This window comes from Aquarana catesbeiana, linkage group LG10, assembly GCF_042186555.1.
Source record: "Aquarana catesbeiana isolate 2022-GZ linkage group LG10, ASM4218655v1, whole genome shotgun sequence".
In the NCBI taxonomy this organism is placed as follows: domain Eukaryota; kingdom Metazoa; phylum Chordata; class Amphibia; order Anura; family Ranidae; genus Aquarana; species Aquarana catesbeiana.
In genome coordinates, this window is record NC_133333.1 from 231,669,683 (window position 1) to 231,690,592 (window position 20,910).

Below are 20,910 nucleotides of genomic sequence, written 5' to 3' on the forward strand. Positions count from 1 at the left end.
CGTGGGGGGGTCCCCCTAAATTCCATACCAGGCCCTTCAGGTCTGGTATGGATTTTAAGGGGAACCCCGCGCCAAAAAAAAAAAAAAAAAACGGCGTGGGGTCCCCCCAAAAATCCATACCAGACCCTTATCCGAGCACGCAACCTGGCAGGCCGCAGGAAAAGAGGGGGGACGAGAGTGCGGCCCCCCCCCCCTCCTGAACCGTACCAGGCCACATGCCCTCAACATTGGGAGGGTGCTTTGGGGTAGCCCCCCAAAACACCTTGTCCCCATGTTGATGAGGACAAGGGCCTCATCCCCACAACCGTGGCCGGTGGTTGTGGGGGTCTGCGGGCGGGGGGCTTATCGGAATCTGGAAGCCCCCTTTAACAAGGGGACCCCCAGATCCCGGCCCCCCCCCTGTGTGAAATGGTAAGGGGGTACTTACCCCTACCATTTCACTAAAAAACTGTCAAAATAGTTAAAAATGACAAGAGACAGTTTTTGACAATTCCTTTATTTAAATGCTTCTTCTATCTTCCTTCATCTTCTTCTTCTTCTGGTTCTTCTGACTCTTCTGGTTCTTCCTCCGGCGTTCTCGTCCAGCATCTTCTCCGCGGCGTCTTCTATCTTCTTCTCCTCGGGCCGCTCCGCACCCATGGCATGAGGGGAGGCTCCCGCTCTTCTCTTCATCTTCTTCTTCATCCTCTTCTCTTCTTCATCTTCTTCATCTTCATCTTCTCTTCTTTTCTTCTCCAGGCCGCTACGCATCCATGCATGGAGGGAGGCTCCCGCTGTGTGACGGCGTCTCCTCGTCTGACGGTTCTTAAATAACGGGGGGCGGGGCCACCCGGTGACCCCGCCCCCCTCTGACGCACGGTGACTTGACGGGACTTCCCTGTGACGTCACGGGGAATGCCACAGGGAAGTCCCGTCATGTCCCGTGCGTCAGAGGGGGGCGGGGTCACCGGGTGGCCCCGCCCCCCGTTATTTAAGAACCGTCAGACGAGGAGACGCCGTCACACAGTGGGAGCCTCCCTCCATGCATGGATGCGGAGCGGCCCGCAGAAGAAAAGAAGAGAAGATGAAGATGAAGAAGATGAAGAAGAGAAGAGGATGAAGAAGAAGATGAAGAGAAGAGCGGGAGCCTCCCCTCATGCCATGGGTGCGGAGCGGCCCGAGGAGAAGAAGATAGAAGATGCCGCGGAGAAGATGCTGGACGAGAACGCCGGAGGAAGAACCAGAAGAGCCAGAAGAACCAGAAGAAGAAGAAGATGAAGGAAGATAGAAGAAGCATTTAAATAAAGGAATTGTCAAAAACTGTCTCTTGTCATTTTTAACTATTTTGACAGTTTTTTAGTGAAATGGTAGGGGTAAGTACCCCCTTACCATTTCACACAGGGGGGGGCCGGGATCTGGGGGTCCCCTTGTTAAAGGGGGCTTCCAGATTCCGATAAGCCCCCCGCCCGCAGACCCCCACAACCACCGGCCACGGTTGTGGGGATGAGGTCCTTGTCCTCATCAACATGGGGACAAGGTGTTTTGGGGGGCTACCCCAAAGCACCCTCCCAATGTTGAGGGCATGTGGCCTGGTACGGTTCAGGAGGGGGGGGGCCACACTCTCGTCCCCCCCTCTTTTCCTGCGGCCTGCCAGGTGGCGTGCTCGGATAAGGGTCTGGTATGGATTTTTGGGGGAACCCCACGCCGTTTTTTTTTTTTTTTTTTGGCGCGGGGTTCCCCTTAAAATCCATACCAGACCTGAAGGGTCTGGTATGGAATTTAGGGGGAACCCCACGTCATTTTTTTTTTTTAATTTTGGCCGGGGTTCCCCTTAATATCCATACCAGACCTGAAGGGCCTGGTATGGAATTTAGGGGGACCCCCCACGTCATTTTTTTTTTTTTTAATTTTGGTTCAGGGTTTCCCTGGGGGGAATTCCCATGCCGTTTTTATCAATGACCTTCTATGTGTATTGTCGGCAATGCAATAGCCGCGGGTAGTTTTAAATGTGTTTTTTCCTTCCAAATGTCATTTTGCTGTCAGACTGTTCTAAACACGGGAAACATGCGCCCCTTTACAGGCATACTATAGACACCCCCCAGGTACGAAATTTAAAGGGATATTACACTTTTATTGATTGACTTTAAGCATTATTAAAATCACTGCTCCTGAAAAAATGGCCGTTTTTAAAACTTTTTTTTGCATTGATCCATGTCCCCTGGGGCAGGACCCAGGTCCCCAAACACTTTTTATGACAATAACTTGCATATAAGCCTTTAAAATTAGCACTTTTGATTTCTCCCATAGACTTTTAAAGGGTGTTCCGCAGCATTCGAATTTGCCGGCGAACACCCCAAATTGTTCGGTGTTCGGCGAACTTGCGAACAGCTAACTCGAACTCGAAGCTCATCCCTACTGGTGACTTCTGTGCTCCCCCCTCAAATTGCCCACTCACCAACTGTCGGAACCCCTGCAGGGGTATCAGGCCTGTAGTGCTTTAAATGGGCTTTGCTGCTCACTGCTGCTGGTCCTTAGATGTCTCCAGTAGGGATGAGCCGAACACCCCCCGGTTCGATTCGCACCAGAACCTGCGAACGGACCGAAAGTTTGCACGAACGTTAGAACCCCATTGATGTCTATGGGACTCGAACGTCGAAATCAAAAGTGCTCATTTTAAAGGCTAATTTGCATGGTATTGTCCTAAAAAGGGTTTGGGGACCCGGGTCCTACCCCAGGGGACATGTATCAATGCAAAAAAAACTTTTAAAAACGGCCGTTTTTTCGGGAGCAGTGATTTTAATGATGCTTAAAGTAAAAAAAAAAAAGTGAAATATTCCTTTAAATATCGTACCTGAGGGGTGTCTATAGTATGCCTGTAAAGTGACATGTGTTTCCCGTGTTTAGAACAGTCCCTGCACCAAATGTCATTTTTAAAGGCAAAAATCTCATTTAAAACTGCTTGCGGGTTTAATGTAATGTCGTGTCCTGGCAATATGGATGAAAATCAGTGAGACAAACGGCATGGGTACCCCCCAGTCCATTACCAGGCCCTTTGGGTCTTGTATGGATATTAAGGGGAACCCCGCACCCAAATTAAAATAAGGAAAGGTGTGGGGCCACCAGGCCCTATATACTCTGAACAGCAGTATACAGGCTGTAGGTTTGTTGTTAAGTAGAATCTCTTTGTAATTTTGAACGGGTACATTTTTAACGTGTTTAGCTCCAGCCAAAAAATCTTTTTTAAGCTTTTTGGAAAACATAGGGAAGGGTTATCACCCCTGTGACATTTGTTTTGCTGTCTTTCCTCCTCTTCAGAAGATTTCACCTCAAATGTTTTTCCCATATTAACTCTTACAGGAGAGAATTTCCCTTCCTAGGGGTAGATTTATTCTCACTTCCTGTTGTCTCCTTCCGTTTGCAAGTAGGAGTCGTTTGTAAGTTAGTTGTTTGAAAGTAGGGTCCTGCCCTATATACTCAGCAGAAATTTGGGCCTTAGGTGTTGCTGTGGCCACAACACTGTAAGCCCTCACAGGGCTCTGCTGTGAAATATTAGATCAAGAATTGTAATTACATGCCCCTGTTGAACAGGAGCTGAAAAATTAGGCCTTAGGCACTGGTGCTGGTGCCACAACACTGCAACCCCTCACAGACACTCTAGTTGGAATGCAGGAACAAGCCCTGCTGCAAAGTATTGCATCAAAAATTGTAATTACACGCCCCTGTTAAACAAGGGCTGAAAAATTGGGCCTTAGGCACTGGTGCTGGTGCCACAACACTGCAACCCCTCACAGACACTCTAGTTGGAATGCAGGAACGAGCCCTGCTGCAAAGTATTACATCAAAAATCGTAATTACACGCCCCTGTTAAACAGGGGCTGAAAAATTGTGCCTTAGGCACTGGTGGTGGCGCCCAGAACCAAAAATGCTCTTACAAGCTATCAGCGTGATGATTGAGGAGGAAGAGGATAATTACTCAGGAATAGTCACTCAGCATCAGCATAGGCAGTCTTTGAAGGGATCTGAGATTTCAAAAAAAATTATTCGGTTACATCAGCATCAGGTGCTTGGTAGCTGGTGGTGATCCAAGACTCATTCATTTTTATGAAGGTCAGTCGATCGACCGAGTCAGTGGACAGACGCACCCTGTGATCGGTTACCACGCCTCCAGCAGCACTGAATGTGCGTTCCGAAAGAACGCTGGATGCAGGACAGGCCAGTAGCTCAATTGCATACTGTGCAAGCTCTGGCCAGTGATCCATCCTCAAGACCCAGTAACCCAGAGGATTTTCGGTGGGAAAGGTGTCCAAGTCTGATCTTGCCCCTAGGTATTCCTGCACCATGTAAAACAGACGCTGGCGATGGTTGCTGGAACCAATCATACCTTGGGGCTGCGGACCAAAAAATTGTCTGAACGCATCGGTCAGACGGCCACCTTCTCCACCGCTCCTTCTTTGACTGACCGAAGCCTCAGCAACACGTTGTCCAAAAACAGGAGTTTGTAACCTCCCAGTCTCTGGGAACGCGTTGCACAGACCTTTCTGCAAGGCCTCCCGAAGATGTTTCATCCTCTGCTCCCTCTGCGATGGCAAGATAAGGTCCGCAACCTTACCCTTGTAACATGGATCAAGGAGGGTTGCCAGCCAGTATTGGTCCTTCTCCTTGATACCACGAATACGAGGATCCTTACGCAGGCTTTGCAGGATCAGGGAGGCCATGCAGCGTAGGTTTGCTGAGGCATTCGGTCCGGAGTCCTCTGGGTCACTAAGGACGACATGGTCCGCAGCCACCTCCTCCCAGCCACGTACAAGTCCATGTGTTTCTTGGGACTGATCCCTTAAAGACTGCTGCTGATGCTGAGTGCCAGGCTCCACCTCCATACTGACACAATCTTCCTCCTCCTCCTCCTCCTCTTCCTCCTCGTCCTCTTCCTGTGTGATCGGCGGGCACGCAGGAACACGGTCTGGATAAAGGGGGCCTTGAGAGCTAAGGAAGTCCTCCTCTTCCTGCCTCTGTTCTGCCTCAAGTGCCCTGTCCATTATTCCACGCAGCGTGTGCTCCAACAGGTGGACAAGGGGGACAGTGTCACTGATGCATGCACTGTCACTGCTCACCATCCTCGTGGCCTCCTCAAATGGTGACAGGACAGTGCATGCATCCCTGATCATGGCCCACTGGCGTGGGGAAAAAAAACCAAGCTCCCCTGACCCTGTCCTGGTGCCATAGTCGCACAGGTACTCATTGATGGCCCTCTGCTGCGTGTGCAGCCGCTGCAGCATGGCCAACGTTGAGTTCCACCTGGTGGGCATGTCACAGATTAGGCGGTTCTTGGGCAGGTTAGACTCCTTTTGGAGGTCCGTCAGCCGAGCACTGGCATTATATGACCGGCGGAAATGCACACAGACTTTCCTGGCCTGCCTCAGGACATCCTGTAAGCCCGGGTACCTGCCCAAGAACCGCTGCACCACCAAGTTAAGGACGTGAGCCAAACAGGGCACATGGGTCATTTGTCCCTGTCGGATGGCAGAGAGGAGGTTGGTGCCATTGTCGCAAACCACCATTCCTGCCTTAAGTTGGCGTGGCGTCAACCACCTCTGAACCTGCCCCTGCAGAGCTGACAGAACCTCTGCCCCAGTGTGGCTCCTGTCCCCCAAGCACACCAGCTCAAGCACCGCATGGCATCTTTTGGCCTGCGTACTTGCGTAGCCCCTTGAACGACTACGGAGCACCGCTGGTTCTGAGGAAGAGGCCATGGAGGAAGAAGAAGAGGAGGGGGTGGAGGAGAGAGGTGTGTCACAATCATTAGCATTTTGGAGGCGTGGTGGCGGAACAACCTCCAACACTACTGCACCTTGTCCTGCATCCTTCCCAGCTGCCAGCAGAGTCACCCAATGCGCCGTGAAACTTAGGTAACGTCCCTGTCCATGCCTGCTGGACCATGAGTCAGCGGTAATATGCACCTTAACGCTGACCGCCCTGTCCAGCGAGGCATGGACATTGCCTTCCACATGCTGGTAGAGAGCCGGAATCGCCTTCCGTGAGAAAAAGTGGCGTTTGGGTACCTGCCACTGAGGAACTGCACATTCCACAAACTTACGGAAGGGGGCAGAGTCTACCAACTGAAAAGGCAGCAGTTGAAGTGCTAGCAATTTTGCCAAGCTAGCATTCAACCGCTGGGCATGTGGATGGCTGGGAGCAAACTTCTTTCGGCGGTGCAGCAGCTGGGGCAGGGAAATTTGCCTGGTACAATCTGACGTCGGTGTACCAAAATCAGATTGCCCACAAGTACGTGGCTGTGACACACCTAATTCTACACCTTCATTCCTCTCAGTGCAGGTCTCAGAGAGGACTGAAGGTCTAGTGGGGTTGAAAATCTCAGCTGATGAGGAGCAAGCAGAGGTCCTCTTTGTTCTTTGGTGTGGGTCTTTTAGATACGCTTGCCAACGAACTGCATGGCAGGTCAACATATGTCTGGTCAAGCATGTGGTACCCAAGCGGGAGATGTTTTGGCCACGCGAGATACGCTTGAGACATATGTTGCAAATAGCAGCGGTGCGATCTGATGCACTCGTCTCAAAAAAGGCCCACACCAAAGAACTTTTTGAATAACGCGCAGAGACTGCAGCGGCCTGCACATGTGGAGCTTTGGGGTGTGATGCAGTCAATGTGCTGCCCTTAGGCTGGCCCCTGGAGGGCATCCTGCCTCGTTGGTGATGTGCCACCTCCTCCTCCTCCTCCTCCTCCTCCTCTTCTCTCCTATCAGGCACCCACGTTGAGTCAGTGACCTCATCATCCCCTCCCTCCTCATCACTGGAGCAAACCTGGCAGTATGCTGCAGCAGGGGGAGCATGACTGCCAGATTGCTGTCCTTCTTGGGCATCCCCTCTGTCCGTGCTCGTGTTACTGCCTTCATCGAGCTCAGTATCATCATCAGAGCCTTCCAAACGCTGGGCATCCTCCTGGAGCATGTACCCAACACTGTGGTCAAACAGTTCGAGGGACTCCTCAGGAGGACATGGTGGGGCTAGGGAAGGAGTCACTGATGACATTGAGCCGAGGGAAGAGGCCGCTGCTTTGCCAGACAAAGTACCCTGGGCATGGGTGAGAGAGGATGAGGAGGATGAGGACGGCTTGGTCATCCACTCGACCAAGTCTTCCGCATGTTGCGGCTCAACATGGCCAGCTGCCGAAAAAAAGGCCAAGCGTGTCCCATGGCCACGTGCTGATGAGGATGCACCGTCTCCACGACCAGCACTAGACACAGAGCCTGCTTGCCCTCTCTTATTGGCTTGTGACTGTCTGCCTCTCCTTCTTGGCCTTCCAGACATACTAATGGCCTGTAGCTGCACTAAGCTGGGATATATATATATATATATATATATATATATATATATGTACTGATACTGCAGCTAGCAAAATCAACTGCCTGCCTGTAGTATGAGAACACCACCAACCTTCTACAGGTAGCTTTAGCTGAACACTGTGAGGTGGACGCACCCAACTAACTTGTAGGTTTAGCAGAACACTGTGAGCAAGACGCACTGCACTAACTGTAAATAGTCTAGCTGCCTGACTGTGGTACTAATAGGATCAAAAGAACACCAGCAATTTTATTTAAAATACTGTAACAAGACAAGCCTGCCTGTCAGTAAGAAGATAACAGGAACGGATCTAGCTGAACACTGTGAGCAGGACGCACCCCACTAGCTTGTAGGTTTAGCTGAACACTGTGAGGTGGACGCACCCCACTAACTTGTAGGTTTTGCTGAACACTGTGAGCAGGACGCACCCCACTAACTTGTAGGTTTAGCAGAACACTGTGAGCAGGACGCACTGCACTAACTGTAAATAGTCTAGCTGCCTGACTGTGGTACTAATAGGATCAAAAGAACATCAGTAATTTTCTTTAAAATACTGTAACAAGACAAGCCTGCCTGTCAGTAAGAAGATAACAGGAACAGATCTAGCTGAACACTGTGAGCAGGACGCACCCCACTAGCTTGTAGGTTTAGCTGAACACTGTGAGGTGGACGCACCCCACTAACTTGTAGGTTTAGCTGAACACTGTGAGCAGGACGCACCCCACTAACTTGTAGGTTTAGCAGAACACTGTGAGCAGGACGCACTGCACTAACTGTAAATAGTCTAGCTGCCTGACTGTGGTACTAATAGGATCAAAAGAACACCAGCAATTTTATTTAAAATACTGTAACAAGACAAGCCTGCCTGTCAGTAAGAAGATAACAGGAACGGATCTAGCTGAACACTGTGAGCAGGACGCACCCCACTAGCTTGTAGGTTTAGCTGAACACTGTGAGGTGGACGCACCCCACTAACTTGTAGGTTTTGCTGAACACTGTGAGCAGCACGCACCCCACTAACTTGTAGGTTTAGCAGAACACTGTGAGCAGGACGCACTGCACTAACTGTAAATAGTCTAGCTGCCTGACTGTGGTACTAATAGGATCAAAAGAACACCAGCAATTTTCTTCAGGTAGCTGTATTTACTGTAACAAGACAAGCCTGCCTGTCAGTAAGAAGATAACAGAAACGGATCTAGCTGAACACTGTGAGCAGGACGCACCACACTAGCTTGTAGGTTTAGCTGAACACTATGAGGTGGACGCACCCCACTAACTTGTAGGTTTAGCTGAACACTGTGAGCAGGACGCACCCCACTTACTTGTAGGTTTAGCAGAACACTGTGGGCAGGACGCACTGCACTAACTGTAAATAGTCTAGCTGCCTGACTGTGGCACTAATAGGATCAAAAGAACACCAGTAATTTTCTTCAAAATACTGTAACAAGACAAGCCTGCCTGTCAGTAGGAATATAACAGGAACGGATCTAGCTGAACACTGTGAGCAGGACGCACTGCACTAAATGTAAATAGTCTAGAAGATAACAGGAACGGATCTAGCTAAACTGAATACAGTGTATATATATATATATATATGCAACACCTGGGATGCATATATATACACAATACACTTTAAGTGCAGCTAACTGACTGACTGTCCTGCCTAATCTAGCTAACTCAAATGAAGTGACACTGTCTCTCTCTCTCTCTAAGCACACCGGAACACACTGCACAGGGCCGCCGTGCAGGCGGCCTTATATAGTGTGGGGCGTGTACTAAATCCCCTGAGCCATAATTGGCCAAAGCCTCCTTGGCTTTGGCCAATTATGGCTCTCTGTTAAGGCGGCGCTGTGATTGGCCAAGCATGCGGGTCATAGTGCATGCTTGGCCAATCATCAGCAAGCAATGCACTGCGATGCCGCAGTGAATTATGGGCCTTGACGCGCCACACGAATTTGTCGCGAACGGCCCATATCGTTCGCAATTCGGCGAACGATCGAACAGCCGATGTTCGAGTCGAACATGGGTTCGACTCGAACACGAAGCTCATCCCTAGTCTCCAGTGATATTCAGGTGGGTCATAATGCGGCAATACCCTCATGCATCAGAAAAATATAAAGAAGGGCTTCCATAGTGTGATAAAGTACCAAAAAATGTTTTTATTTAAAAAAACCACACTTAAAACCAAAAGTGCATGGCAAAGATAAAATAAAATTAAAAAATCAAAAAATCCAAGAGGTAAATTAGGTCCACCTGCCCAGTGACCACTGGGGTGGGATGGCACTCAGATGCCGGCTTGGATGACAGGCAGAGTCACTGTACCCAATGCAGGTATCGAGATGGGGGAAGTGACAATCAGATGGATATGCCTGTGTTCCACCCACTCGTCTGCCGGGAAGTGACGTAATGAGCGTAGTTCCGTCGTGCGCGCTTCGTCACCTGACCTATGTGGATTCTGGACCTAGGGGACAGGTGAAGGACTCAGGCGCTCAGGAGGGGGAACCTTCCTAGTCCATTTCTGAGCAGATGGGGAAGTAGCAGGTGAGGGAGCCGCTCCCAACCCCCAGCATGTCTGATAGCTGCTGCTGCAGCCACTGCAGTCCCCGATCCTCCGCTGCGGCCCTGACCTGGCCCAACAAGGCCTCCACTTCACTAATTCTGTCTCTCTATTCCAGCGGGGGGGGGCAACCGAAGATGCCACTTCTCCTGACTCCTTGGAATGTGAGAGAACTACCTCACCCCAAAGACCATCTAATCTGAACCCTGCCGCTTCGACCTCTGCCTCCAGGTCTCACTTTATATGTAATCACTAAGAAGTGAATATACAAATGAAAGATAAAATAATCTGATAAGTTTAGACCCCTAAACAAAGGTCATTTGTGCAGAAAATTGCATCTAAAGGGTTAAGAAAAAGTGCCCCAGCTGTGTAACTAAATAATATCAGCCATGGCTCACTCATTCAGCAAAGTGTCAGATTGAGATATCCAAGGAGCCATTATACTTGCAGATAACCATCAAAAAGTCTCAAAAAAGGTAATTTGTCCAACTATTCACAAAAGTCCATATGATCCAGTCATAGACAAGAACTTAGCCTCATTGTTGAGATTGTTTAGACCTGTGTACATGCTGGGATGTGCCCCAGCTGACAACTCATTCACCAGAGTAGTGCCTTCAGGTGAGGCATAATTAACAAGCAATGAAGATAAGAATAAATATAAATATAAACTGACCAAGCAGCAAGATCCTGTATAGAAATCAGGCTCTAAAGTGCATAGCTTCAATAAGTACACAATGGACCAAAGCCGAGACCAGGGAACCCGGACGTACTCACTGTGACCCATGATAAATGCTTAAGGGTACCCGCTCATGTTGTCAAGGTCCCATGAGTTGGATGCTGCTGACTAGTGAGGGTGCAGGCTGAGGAGAGGTCCCCCCAGACCCAAAGCATACTGCAGAAATAGGAAGATATAGTCCAGCCACAGCACACCTCACCTGGCCCAAGTGGTTAGCAGGTAAAAGGTATCTCTGTGTAACTCTAAATGGGTAACCTGTAAAAATGTTTAAAGCATTGCCTATGGAGAATTTTAAGTACCGTAGTTAGGCACCATACAATGGGCGTACGCAATTTTAAAGTGTGACGTGTTAGGTATCTATTTACTCGGCATAACATTATCTTTTATATTTTACCAAAAAATGGGTATTATATTGTGTTTGTGTGCAAGTAAATTCATTAAAGTCTATTCTTCCAAAAAAAAAAAAATGTATTTGAAAATCCTCTGCACAAATACCCATTATTTTATTCTATAGGGCCTCTGCTAAAAATATATATACAGTATATACAATGTTTGGGAGTTCTAAATAATTTTCTAGCAAAAACAAATGTAGAATTTACATGTATGTGAAAAGTATCAGAATTGGTCCAGGAAGGAAGTTGTTACATTAAGAAATAGTCTTGCCAATTTTCCCAAACTTATCATAGACCAACTTCATGCTCTTACCATCCAAATTTACCTGTAAAAGAGCAGAATATGGTGCCACGGAAAATGTATTTGTGCTACCAAGAAAACCATGCAAAAGACAGCCAGTGACTTCCAGAACCATTTGCTTCATGGCTAGAAAAAAATAATCAAAAAGGCATACTCCGTCCAGGGCATGGAAGTTCCAATTGGTATTACAGAATATTCATGAGAGCTTTATCTTTGTCTATAGCAGTGATCTCCAAACTGTGGCCTGAGGAGCAGATGTGGCCCTTTGCCTGATGTCATCCGGCCCTTCTGGGCATTTTTTCATCCACTGATACCAAAAATAGGGCATCATTTCTTCAACTGACACCAATGAAGGGGCACAATTGCTCCCAATGACACCAATGAAGTGGCACGATTCCTCCCACTGACACCAATGATAAGAGCATTGTTTTTTTCCCACTGATGTCAGGACATTCTCTGCTCCCAATGTCCACAGTCCTGCCCTCCTAAAGTCTGAAGGACAATAAACTGGCCCTTTGTTTAGAAAGTTTGGAGACCATTGGTCTATAGCAGGGGTATATAAACTATGACCCTTCAGTTGTTCTGGAACTAAAAATCCCATCATGCCAAGTCATGTCTGTGAATGTCTTAGTTTTTCAATGCCTTATGGGATGTGTAGTTCTGCAAAAGCTGGAGGGCCGTAGTTTGGAGATCCCTGGTCTATAGCAACATGCAGAAGATTTTACTCCATTGGAGATTTCTAAGGTATCAATATAGTTGTCTTATGCTATCTCCTTGACACATGACAGGGTCAATCCTATGATTGATCTGTTATTTTTCTCTTCTACTTCCAATATTAATAATTACAAGAGAAGTAAGGTTTTTTTTTTTTTTTTTAAATTTATACTTACCTCGGTGGATGCAGCATCGCTCTGATCCTGCATCTGTCCCCCCGGTGCCTCTACACTGAAAACAGAGCGATCGAACACCGCCAATCACTCAGTTTTCACAGCTCCGTGAGCGGAGAGCTGTAGACTGTCAGTCTCAGCTCTCTACTCATCTCCCTCCTCACTCATTGGAGCACTGAGCTGTGGAGGGGCGGCTTGCTGAGAGGCTGAGATGGGTGTCAGTCCAGGCACCTGGCGGATCCTGACTTCAATTGTTGGGATGACGTGGTGCCTGGTCTGATATCCATGACATCAGCAGAGAGCGGACTTCAGTCCACTCTCTGCTGTAAACGAGTCACAGGAGTGCAAAACGAATTGCACTCCTGTGATTCATAGGAGAACCTCAGCCAAACAAGCTTTTGCTGGACTTCTCCTTTAAACTTTATAGGTAGGGATGGGCTGAACACCCCCCAGTTTGGTTCGCACCAGAACATGCAAACAGACAAAAAATTTGTTTGAACACGCGAACACCATTAAAGTCTATGGGACACGAACATGAAAAATCAAAAGTGCTAATTTTAAAGGCTTATATGCATGGTATTGTCTTAAAAAGTGTTTGGGGACCTGGGTCCTGCCCCAGGGGACATGTATCAATGCAAAAAAAGTTTTAAAAATGGCCGTTTTTTTGGGAGAAGTGATTTTAATAATGCTTAAAGTAAAACAATAAAAGTGTAATATTCCTTTACATTTTGTACCTGGGGGGTGTCTATAGTATGCCTGTAAAGGGGCGCATGTTTCCCGTGTTTAGAACAGTCTGACAGCAAAATGACATTTCGAAGGAAAAATTACATTTAAAACTACCCGCGGCTATTGCATTGCCGACAATACACATAGAAGTTCATTGATAAAAACGGCATGGGAATTCAACACAGGGAAACCCCGAACCAAAATTAAAAAAAAAAAATGATGTGGGTGTCCCCCTAAATTCCATACCAGGCCCTTCAGGTCTGGTATGGATATTAAGGGGAACCCCGGACAAAATTAAAAAAAAAATGACGTGGGGTTCCCCCTAAATTCCATACCAGACCCTTCAGGTCTGGTATGGATTTTAAGGGGAACCCCGCGCCAAAAAAAAAACAAAATGGCGTGGGGTCCCCCCAAAAATCCATACCAGACCCTTATCCGAGCACGCAACCTGGCAGGCCGCAGGAAAAAAGGGGGGGACGAGAGTGCGGCCCCCCTCCTGAACCGTACCAGGCCACATGCCCTCAACATTGGGAGGGTGCTTTGGGGTAGCCCCCCCAAAACACCTTGTCCCCATGTTGATGAGGACAAGGGCCTCATCCCCACAACCCAGGCCGGTGGTTGTGGGGGTCTGCGGGCGGGGGGCTTATCGGAATCTGGAAGCCCCCTTTAACAAGGGAACCCCCAGATCCCGGCATCTCCTCCGCGGTGTCTTCTATCTTCTTCTCCTTGGGCCGTTCCGCACCCATGGCATGGAGGGAGGCTCCCGCTCTTCTCTTCATCTTCTTCTTCATCCTCTTCTCTTCTTCCTTCTTCTCTTCTTCTCTTCTTCATTTTCTTCTCCGGGCCACTCCGCATCCATGCTGGCATGGAGGGAGGCTCCCGCTGTGTGACGGCGTCTCCTCGTCTGACGGTTCTTAAATAACGGGGGGCGGGGCCACCCGGTGACTCCGCCCCCTCTGACGCACGGGACATGACGGGACTTCCCTGTGGCATTCCCTGTGACGTCACAGGAAAGTCCCGTCAAGTCACCGTGCGTCAGAGGGGGGCGGGGTCACCGTGTGGCCCCGCCCCCCCATTATTCAAGAACCGTCAGACGAGGAGATTCCGTCACACAGCGGGAGCCTCCCTCCATGCCAGCATGGATGCAGAGCGGCCCGGAGAAGAAAATGAAGAAGAGAAGAAGGAAGAAGAGAAGAGGATGAAGAAGAAGATGAAGAGAAGAGCGGGAGCCTCCCTCCATGCCATGGGTGCGGAGCGGCCCGAGGAGAAGAAGATAGAAGATGCCGCGGAGGAGATGCTGGACGAGAACGCCGGAGGAAGAACCAGAAGAGCCAGAAGAACCAGAAGAAGATGAAGGAAGATAGAAGAAAGAAGAAGCATTTAAATAAAGGAATTGTCAAAAACTGTCTCTTGTCATTTTTAAAATTTTTGACAGTTTTTTAGTGAAATGGTAGGGGTAAGTACCCCCTTACCATTTCACACAGGGGGGGGCCGGGATCTGGGGGTTCCCTTGTTAAAGGGGGCTTCCAGATTCCGATAAGCCCCCCGCCCGCAGACCCCCACAACCACCGGCCAGGGCTGTGGGGATGAGGCCCTTGTCCTCATCAACATGGGGACAAGGTGTTTTGGGGGGCTACCCCAAAGCACCCTCCCAATGTTGAGGGCATGTGGCCTGGTACGGTTCAGGAGGGGGGGGCCGCACTCTCGTCCCCCCCTCTTTTCCTGCGGCCTGCCAGGTTGCGTGCTCAGATAAGGGTCTGGTATGGATTTTTGGGGGGACCCCATGCCGTTTTTTTTTTTTTTTTTGGCACGGGGTTCCCCTTAAAATCCATACCAGACCTGAAGGGCCTGGTATGGAATTTAGGGGGACTCCCACGTCATTTTTTTTTTTAAATTTTGGTTCGGGGTTTCTCCTGTGTTGAATTCCCATGCCGTATTTATCAATGAACTTCTATGTGTATTGTCGGCAATGCAATAGCCGCGGGAAGTTTTAAATGTAATTTTTCCTTCGAAATGTCATTTTGCTGTCAGACTGTTCTAAACACGGGAAACATGCGCCCCTTTACAGGCATACTATAGACACCTCCCAGCTATGAAATTTAAAGGGATATTACACTTTTATTGTTTGACTTTAAGCATTATTAAAATCACTGCTCCCAAAAAACGGCCGTTTTTAAAACTTTTTTTTGCATTGATCCATGTCCCCTGGGGCAGGACCCCGGTCCCCAAACACTTTTTATGACAATAACTTGCATATAAGCCTTTAAAATTAGCACTTTTGATTTCTCCCATAGACTTTTAAAGGGTGTACTGCGGCATTCGAATTTGCCGCGAACACCCCAAATTGAATTTGCCGCGAACACCCCAAATTGTTCGCTGTTCGGCGAACTCGAAGCTCATCCCTACTAGGTACTGGCCCTGTTCGTTATGGGCTTCACAGTAGAGGAAAAGGGTCTGGTCGGCCACACATCTGATAAAATCACCTTAATTTAGACATATCCTGAATAGACACTCCACAATGTACAATTGAGCTAGTGCTATTTTCCCTCAATTGTACATTGTGGAGTGTCTATTTGGAATATGTCTTCTTAATAAAAGTGATTTTATCAGATGTGCGGCCGACCAGACCCTTTTCCTCTACTGTGAAGCCTGTAATGGACAGGGCCGGCACCTGGTACTGTGCAGTTGAAGTGGTACAGGTGGAGAACAACCTTGAGCGGTGATTACTCTTCATTCATAGACTTACTATGGGGCATCTGTAGTCAGTTTGGATTGGAGGGCCCTCAGAATAGGTAAGCATAGACATCCTTCCTTACAGGGTAGTTAGTATAGGGCTTAGAATGGGGGTGAGAGCAGGGTTAAGTTTAGATTTGACTGGACTTCTACTTTAAACAAGGTGAATAGGCTTTTTCAGCACAGTAGATAAGGAGAGCCTGATTAAAAACACTATAAAGAGCTGAGAGCTCCATCTGCTGATGAAAACATTTGAACTTTTGAAATACAATATTTCAAAGTTACCTGACTAAAAACATAAAAAAAGTTTGTATGTTAAATAACTTAATAAATGAAATATACTCAAAAACAATAGAAGTTGCCTTTAAAGAAACAATCTTCTGCAACCTAAAGTGCAAAAATCAGAAAGGGAACAAGTCACCTCGTTCCTTCTAACTCAGCTGCGGCTGATGATGTATGCGACCAATCATATGCTCCGGTACGGTCATGTAGCCATCTGTTTAGTTCCATGATACATTTCTCTTGGAATTTTAATAGGACTATTTTTTTGAAAAACTTAGAGGCGGAATAAAGATGGTGAATGAAGGAACCAAGGCTGATGTCAATCAAAAATGTACCCTCAGCTCGACCTGGAGGAATATTAGAGATTCAGATGTTATCTTACCCGAAACTAATTTCACTGCCAAAAAAGAGATTTCACATTTTCATAACATTTGGCATTTAATGACACTGCTAGGTGAAAATAGCTTTAAAAAATTGTTCCCAACCAACATATAATATGGCTCTGGGATTTCCTGCTAGGCCAGCCACCATTATACAGTATCTCACAAAAGTGAGTACACCCCTCACATTTTTGTAAATATTTTATTGTATCTTTTCATGTGACACACTGAAGAAATGACACTTTGCTACAATGTAAAGTAGTGAGTGTATAGCTTGTATAACAGTGTAAATTTACTGTCCCCTCAAAATAACCCAACACAAAACCAATAATGTCTAAACCACTGGCAACAAAAGTGAGTACACCCCTTAGTGAAAATGTTCAAATTGGGCCCAATTAGCCATTTATCCTCCCCGGTATCATGTGACTGGTTAGTGTTACAAGGTCGCAGGTGTGAATGGGGAGCAGGTTTGTTAAATTTGGTGTTGTCGCTCTCACTCTCTCATACTGGTCACTGGAGGTTCAACATGGCACCTCATGGCAAAGAACTCCCTGAGGATTTGAAAAAAAGTATTGTTGCTCTACATAAAGATGGCCTAGGCTATAAGAAGATTGCAAAGACCCTGAAACTGAGCTGCAGCATGGTGGCCAAGACCATACAGCGGTTTAACGGACAGGTTTCACTCAGAACAGACTTTGCCATGGTTGACCAAAGAAGCTGAGTGCACGTGCTCAGCATCATATCCAGAGGTTGTGTATGGTGAAATAGATGTATGAGTACTGCCAGCATTGCTGCAGATGTTGAAGGGCTGGGGGGTCATCCTGTCAGTGATCAGACCATATGCCGCAGACTGCATCAAATTGGTCTGCATGGCTGTCATCCCAGAAGGAAGCCTCTTCTAAAGATGATGCACAAGAAAGCCCGCAAACAGTTTGTTGAAGACAGGCAGACTAAGGGCATGGATTACTGGAACCATGTCTTGTGGTCTGATGAGTTCAAGATAAAATTATTTGGTTCAAATGGTGTTAAGTGTGTGTGGCGGCAACCAGATGAGAAGTACAAAGACAAGTGCGTCTTGCCCACAGTCAAGCATGGTGGTGGGAGTGTCATGGTCTGGGGCTGCATGAGTGCTGCCGGCACTGGGGATCTACAGTTCATTGAGGGAACCATGAATGCCAACATGTACTGTGACACACTGAAGCAGAGCATGATCCCCTCCCTATGGAGACTGAGCTACAGGACAGTATTCCAACATGATAACAACCCCAAACACATTTCCAAGGCGCCCACTGCCTTGCTAAAGAAGCTGAGGGTAAAGGTGATGGACTGGCCAAGCATATCTCTAGACCTAAACCCTATTGAGCATCTGTGGGGCAAGGTAGAGGAGCGGAAGGTCTCTAACATCCCCCAACTCCATGATGTCATCATGGAGAAGTGGAAGAGGACCCCAGTGGCAATCTGTGAAGCTCTGGTGAACTCCATGCCCAAGAGGGTTAAGGCAGTGCTGGAAAATAATGGTGGCCACACAAAATATTGACACTTTGGGTCCAATTTGGACATTTTCACTTAGGGGTGTACTCACTTTTGTTGCCAGCAGTTTAGACACTAAAGGCTGTGTGTTGAGTTATTTTGAGGGGACAGCAAATTTACTCTGTTATACAAGCTGTACACTCACTACTTTACATTGTAGCAAAGTGTCATTTCATCAGTGTTGTCACATGAAAAGATATCATAAAATATTTACAAAAATGTGTGGGGTGTACTCACTTTTGAGAGATACTGTATGTCACATTATCCTCCGTATATGAAAGCACCAGATGAGAAATATAGTATAAAGGGATCAGAGGGCCATTTTGAAGTCTATGGCCCTCATATTGCATAAAAGTCTGACCAAAGTAGTACAGGAACTACTTCAAAGTCACTGTGACTTTAAGGCCTCATGCACACAGTGCGTTAAAAAAAGCGAGCTGCAAAGCCAGTACTGCCACCAGCAAAAACGTGCTTTTAGAAGCATTTTGCATTGGCGTTAATGTCCATTTAGCTGCGTTTAGCTGCATTTAGCTGCATTAGTGTTGAGCAGTGTTTCTCTGCCCTCTTCTATTTTCCACTCTCAAATCCAATTACTACAGCTTAAAAACGATTGACACATCCTAACACTGTATACAGCATTAACATGCATTTAGCTGCGTCAGACATTTTTACAGCTGTAACGCTGCTGCTCAAGAATGCGCTGGCTCTGGGGTTTTTTGCAGCTTGAAAACTCCTATGCCACTAAAAGCTCCTATAAACCTATGTGGAGACATAGAATAACATGGAGAGACGTTTTTAATCTGTAAAAAAAAAAAAAAACGCCTAACGCTCCTAAATGTGAAAGGAAAAAAGTCCTGAGTCTTAAGTCGCACAAATATGAACAGTACTCATTGGAAAACATGGGGTGCAACTTCTCATGTGACTTTGGGGTCCAAAGTTGCATGACAAGTCATACAAGTGTAAACTGGGCCTTAAAGATAGAAAACAACAATTATAATGTTTGTGAATTGACCTTTTGCAAGCAAATACATAAAAAGTGATAATATAATGACTAAGAGTTACATATTCACCAAATAAAACAGTCATAAGAAATAAATTATCATTTGTTATCGTCTCATCATAATGTGGTACCAGTTTATGATTCTGTTTTACAATAATCTTCTTTGGATCAGGCTGCCACTGTTGACCTTTAAACTTCAAGTTGGAGTTCTCCATCCCTTCATTGTGCCAATGGATGGAGTAAATGGACAGAGGCTTAATCTGGAAGTTGTTGTTTGCCTCCCATGGCAGTGGCACCCAAGACAGCTTTTCACAATTAAATGTTTTTCAAAACCCACTGGAGAAGTTTCTAAAAATTATTTCTAGAACCCAACCTTGATTGGTACTTGTCTAAACCCTTATCCTGGACTAGCTTACTCCAGGAACATTAATTACCCAAAAGTAGACTTCATTCAACCAATTATACTAAATCAGAGGGAGATTGGTTGCTCCAGAGGAAACCCAATATTTTTGTGTTCTTATTGTTATTTATTTACAAATTCAATTTAATTTAATGTACCTCAGTGTTAAAAAAAATCAATCAAATCAAGTTCAATTGCAGGTTGTAAGACAACAAAATGTGGAAGAGCCCATAGTGAGGTATATAATTTTTTTTTATAGAAACAGTTTGATTTTTGAGTAAGAAATAAAGCATTCCGTCTCTACCAGCAATAGGAAGCTGTGAGGTCAGAGCTATGGGGACTGCCACTTATGTGAATGATACTCTTAGATTTATTAACAACATTTTTTGTTGAAAATATTAATCTATGCTGTACATACCGGTGCTGAACTGATAGTGAATCATCGCCATTGGAAATTTTAAAGTATCTTCTGCAAAGACCATGTCCTCCTTATTAGAGAAATATAAATCCAGATAATCTCTGGAATCCATTCCGTGTACATGATAGAGTTTATGTGTTGTGGAATCCATCGTCCTGCAATGCTGAATTTCACCTCTTTGATTTCTGCTTTCAACTAAACTTTAATGTTTGAGTTCTATTTATATTCTTTTGAAATAAGGTGTTTACATTTTATTGTAATATAATTATAAATATATTTATAAGGCAGTCATGGGAATAGTGCTGACTGAGGTATGATTGCCATCTGAGTTTGCAAAGGTTTAACGACTTTAAGACCAGGCTTTTTTTTTATATTTGTTGTTTTGAAGTAAAAATCTGTATTTTTTGCTAGAAAATTACTTAGAACACCCAAATATTATACAGTGAGGAAAATATTTTTTTGATCCCCTGCAGATTTTGTAAGTTTGCCCACTTACAAAGAAATGAAGGGTCTATAATTTTTTATCATAGGTGTATTTTTGTAATGATAGAGACAGAATATCAACCAAAAATCCAGAAAAACCACATAAAACAAATGCTAAAAATTGAGTTGCAGTTCAGTGAGTAAAATAAGTATTTGATCCCCATGTAAAATATGACTTAGTACTTGGTGGAGAAAACCTTGTTGGCAAGCACAGAGGTAAGACGTTTCTTGTAGTTGGTTACCAGGATTCAGTGTTGCCAACTCCATGTCAAGTGCAATTTACTGGCAGGATGCAAAAATTTACAAACAGAACCAATTTTTTACTGGGGAAAATCATGAAATTTACTGACAGAGCCAAATTTTTTTAATGACACTGCAAATGTACCTAAAATGCCAGTTTTCACTGCTAGACAGTGCAAATATTAATATTTACACTATAAACATGTAGCTAGTGCTATTAGTAATGTGTTTAAGTTAAACAATGTCAAAAACACAGAGTTCCTCTTTACATCAGAGTTTGCAGGATTCCCCCTTACAGTGCAAGGGAATTCTGACACAAAGGGGAATTCTGCAGATCATGATCTAAAGGGGAACTCCGATGTAAAGGGGGGGCCTCTGGTCACCAGAGACTACTCTTTATCAGTCCACTCCATTCCCTTTTATAACAGAGTTCCCACTTACATTAGGGTCTGCAGCATTGCCTTTTATATCAGAGTTCCCCTTTACATCAGGTTTTGCAGAAATCCAC

At 46.1% G+C, this 20,910-nt stretch overlaps 1 protein-coding gene across 1 annotated transcript in view; it reads right to left on the reverse strand.

Moving 5' to 3' along the window:
• The window catches only part of LOC141111267 (indolethylamine N-methyltransferase-like), a 75,159-nt gene extending 55,289 nt beyond the window's left edge, over nt 1–19,870 (reverse strand). Inside the window, exons 1-2 of the mRNA XM_073603410.1 lie at nt 19,680–19,870; nt 16,091–16,298 (exon numbers count right to left, since the gene is read on the reverse strand). Of these exons, the coding sequence (XP_073459511.1) occupies nt 16,091–16,298; nt 19,680–19,830 (359 nt within the window). The 5' untranslated portion in view covers nt 19,831–19,870. The remainder of the gene's footprint in view (nt 1–16,090; nt 16,299–19,679) is intronic.
• Between the last annotated feature and the right edge of the window lie 1,040 nt (nt 19,871–20,910).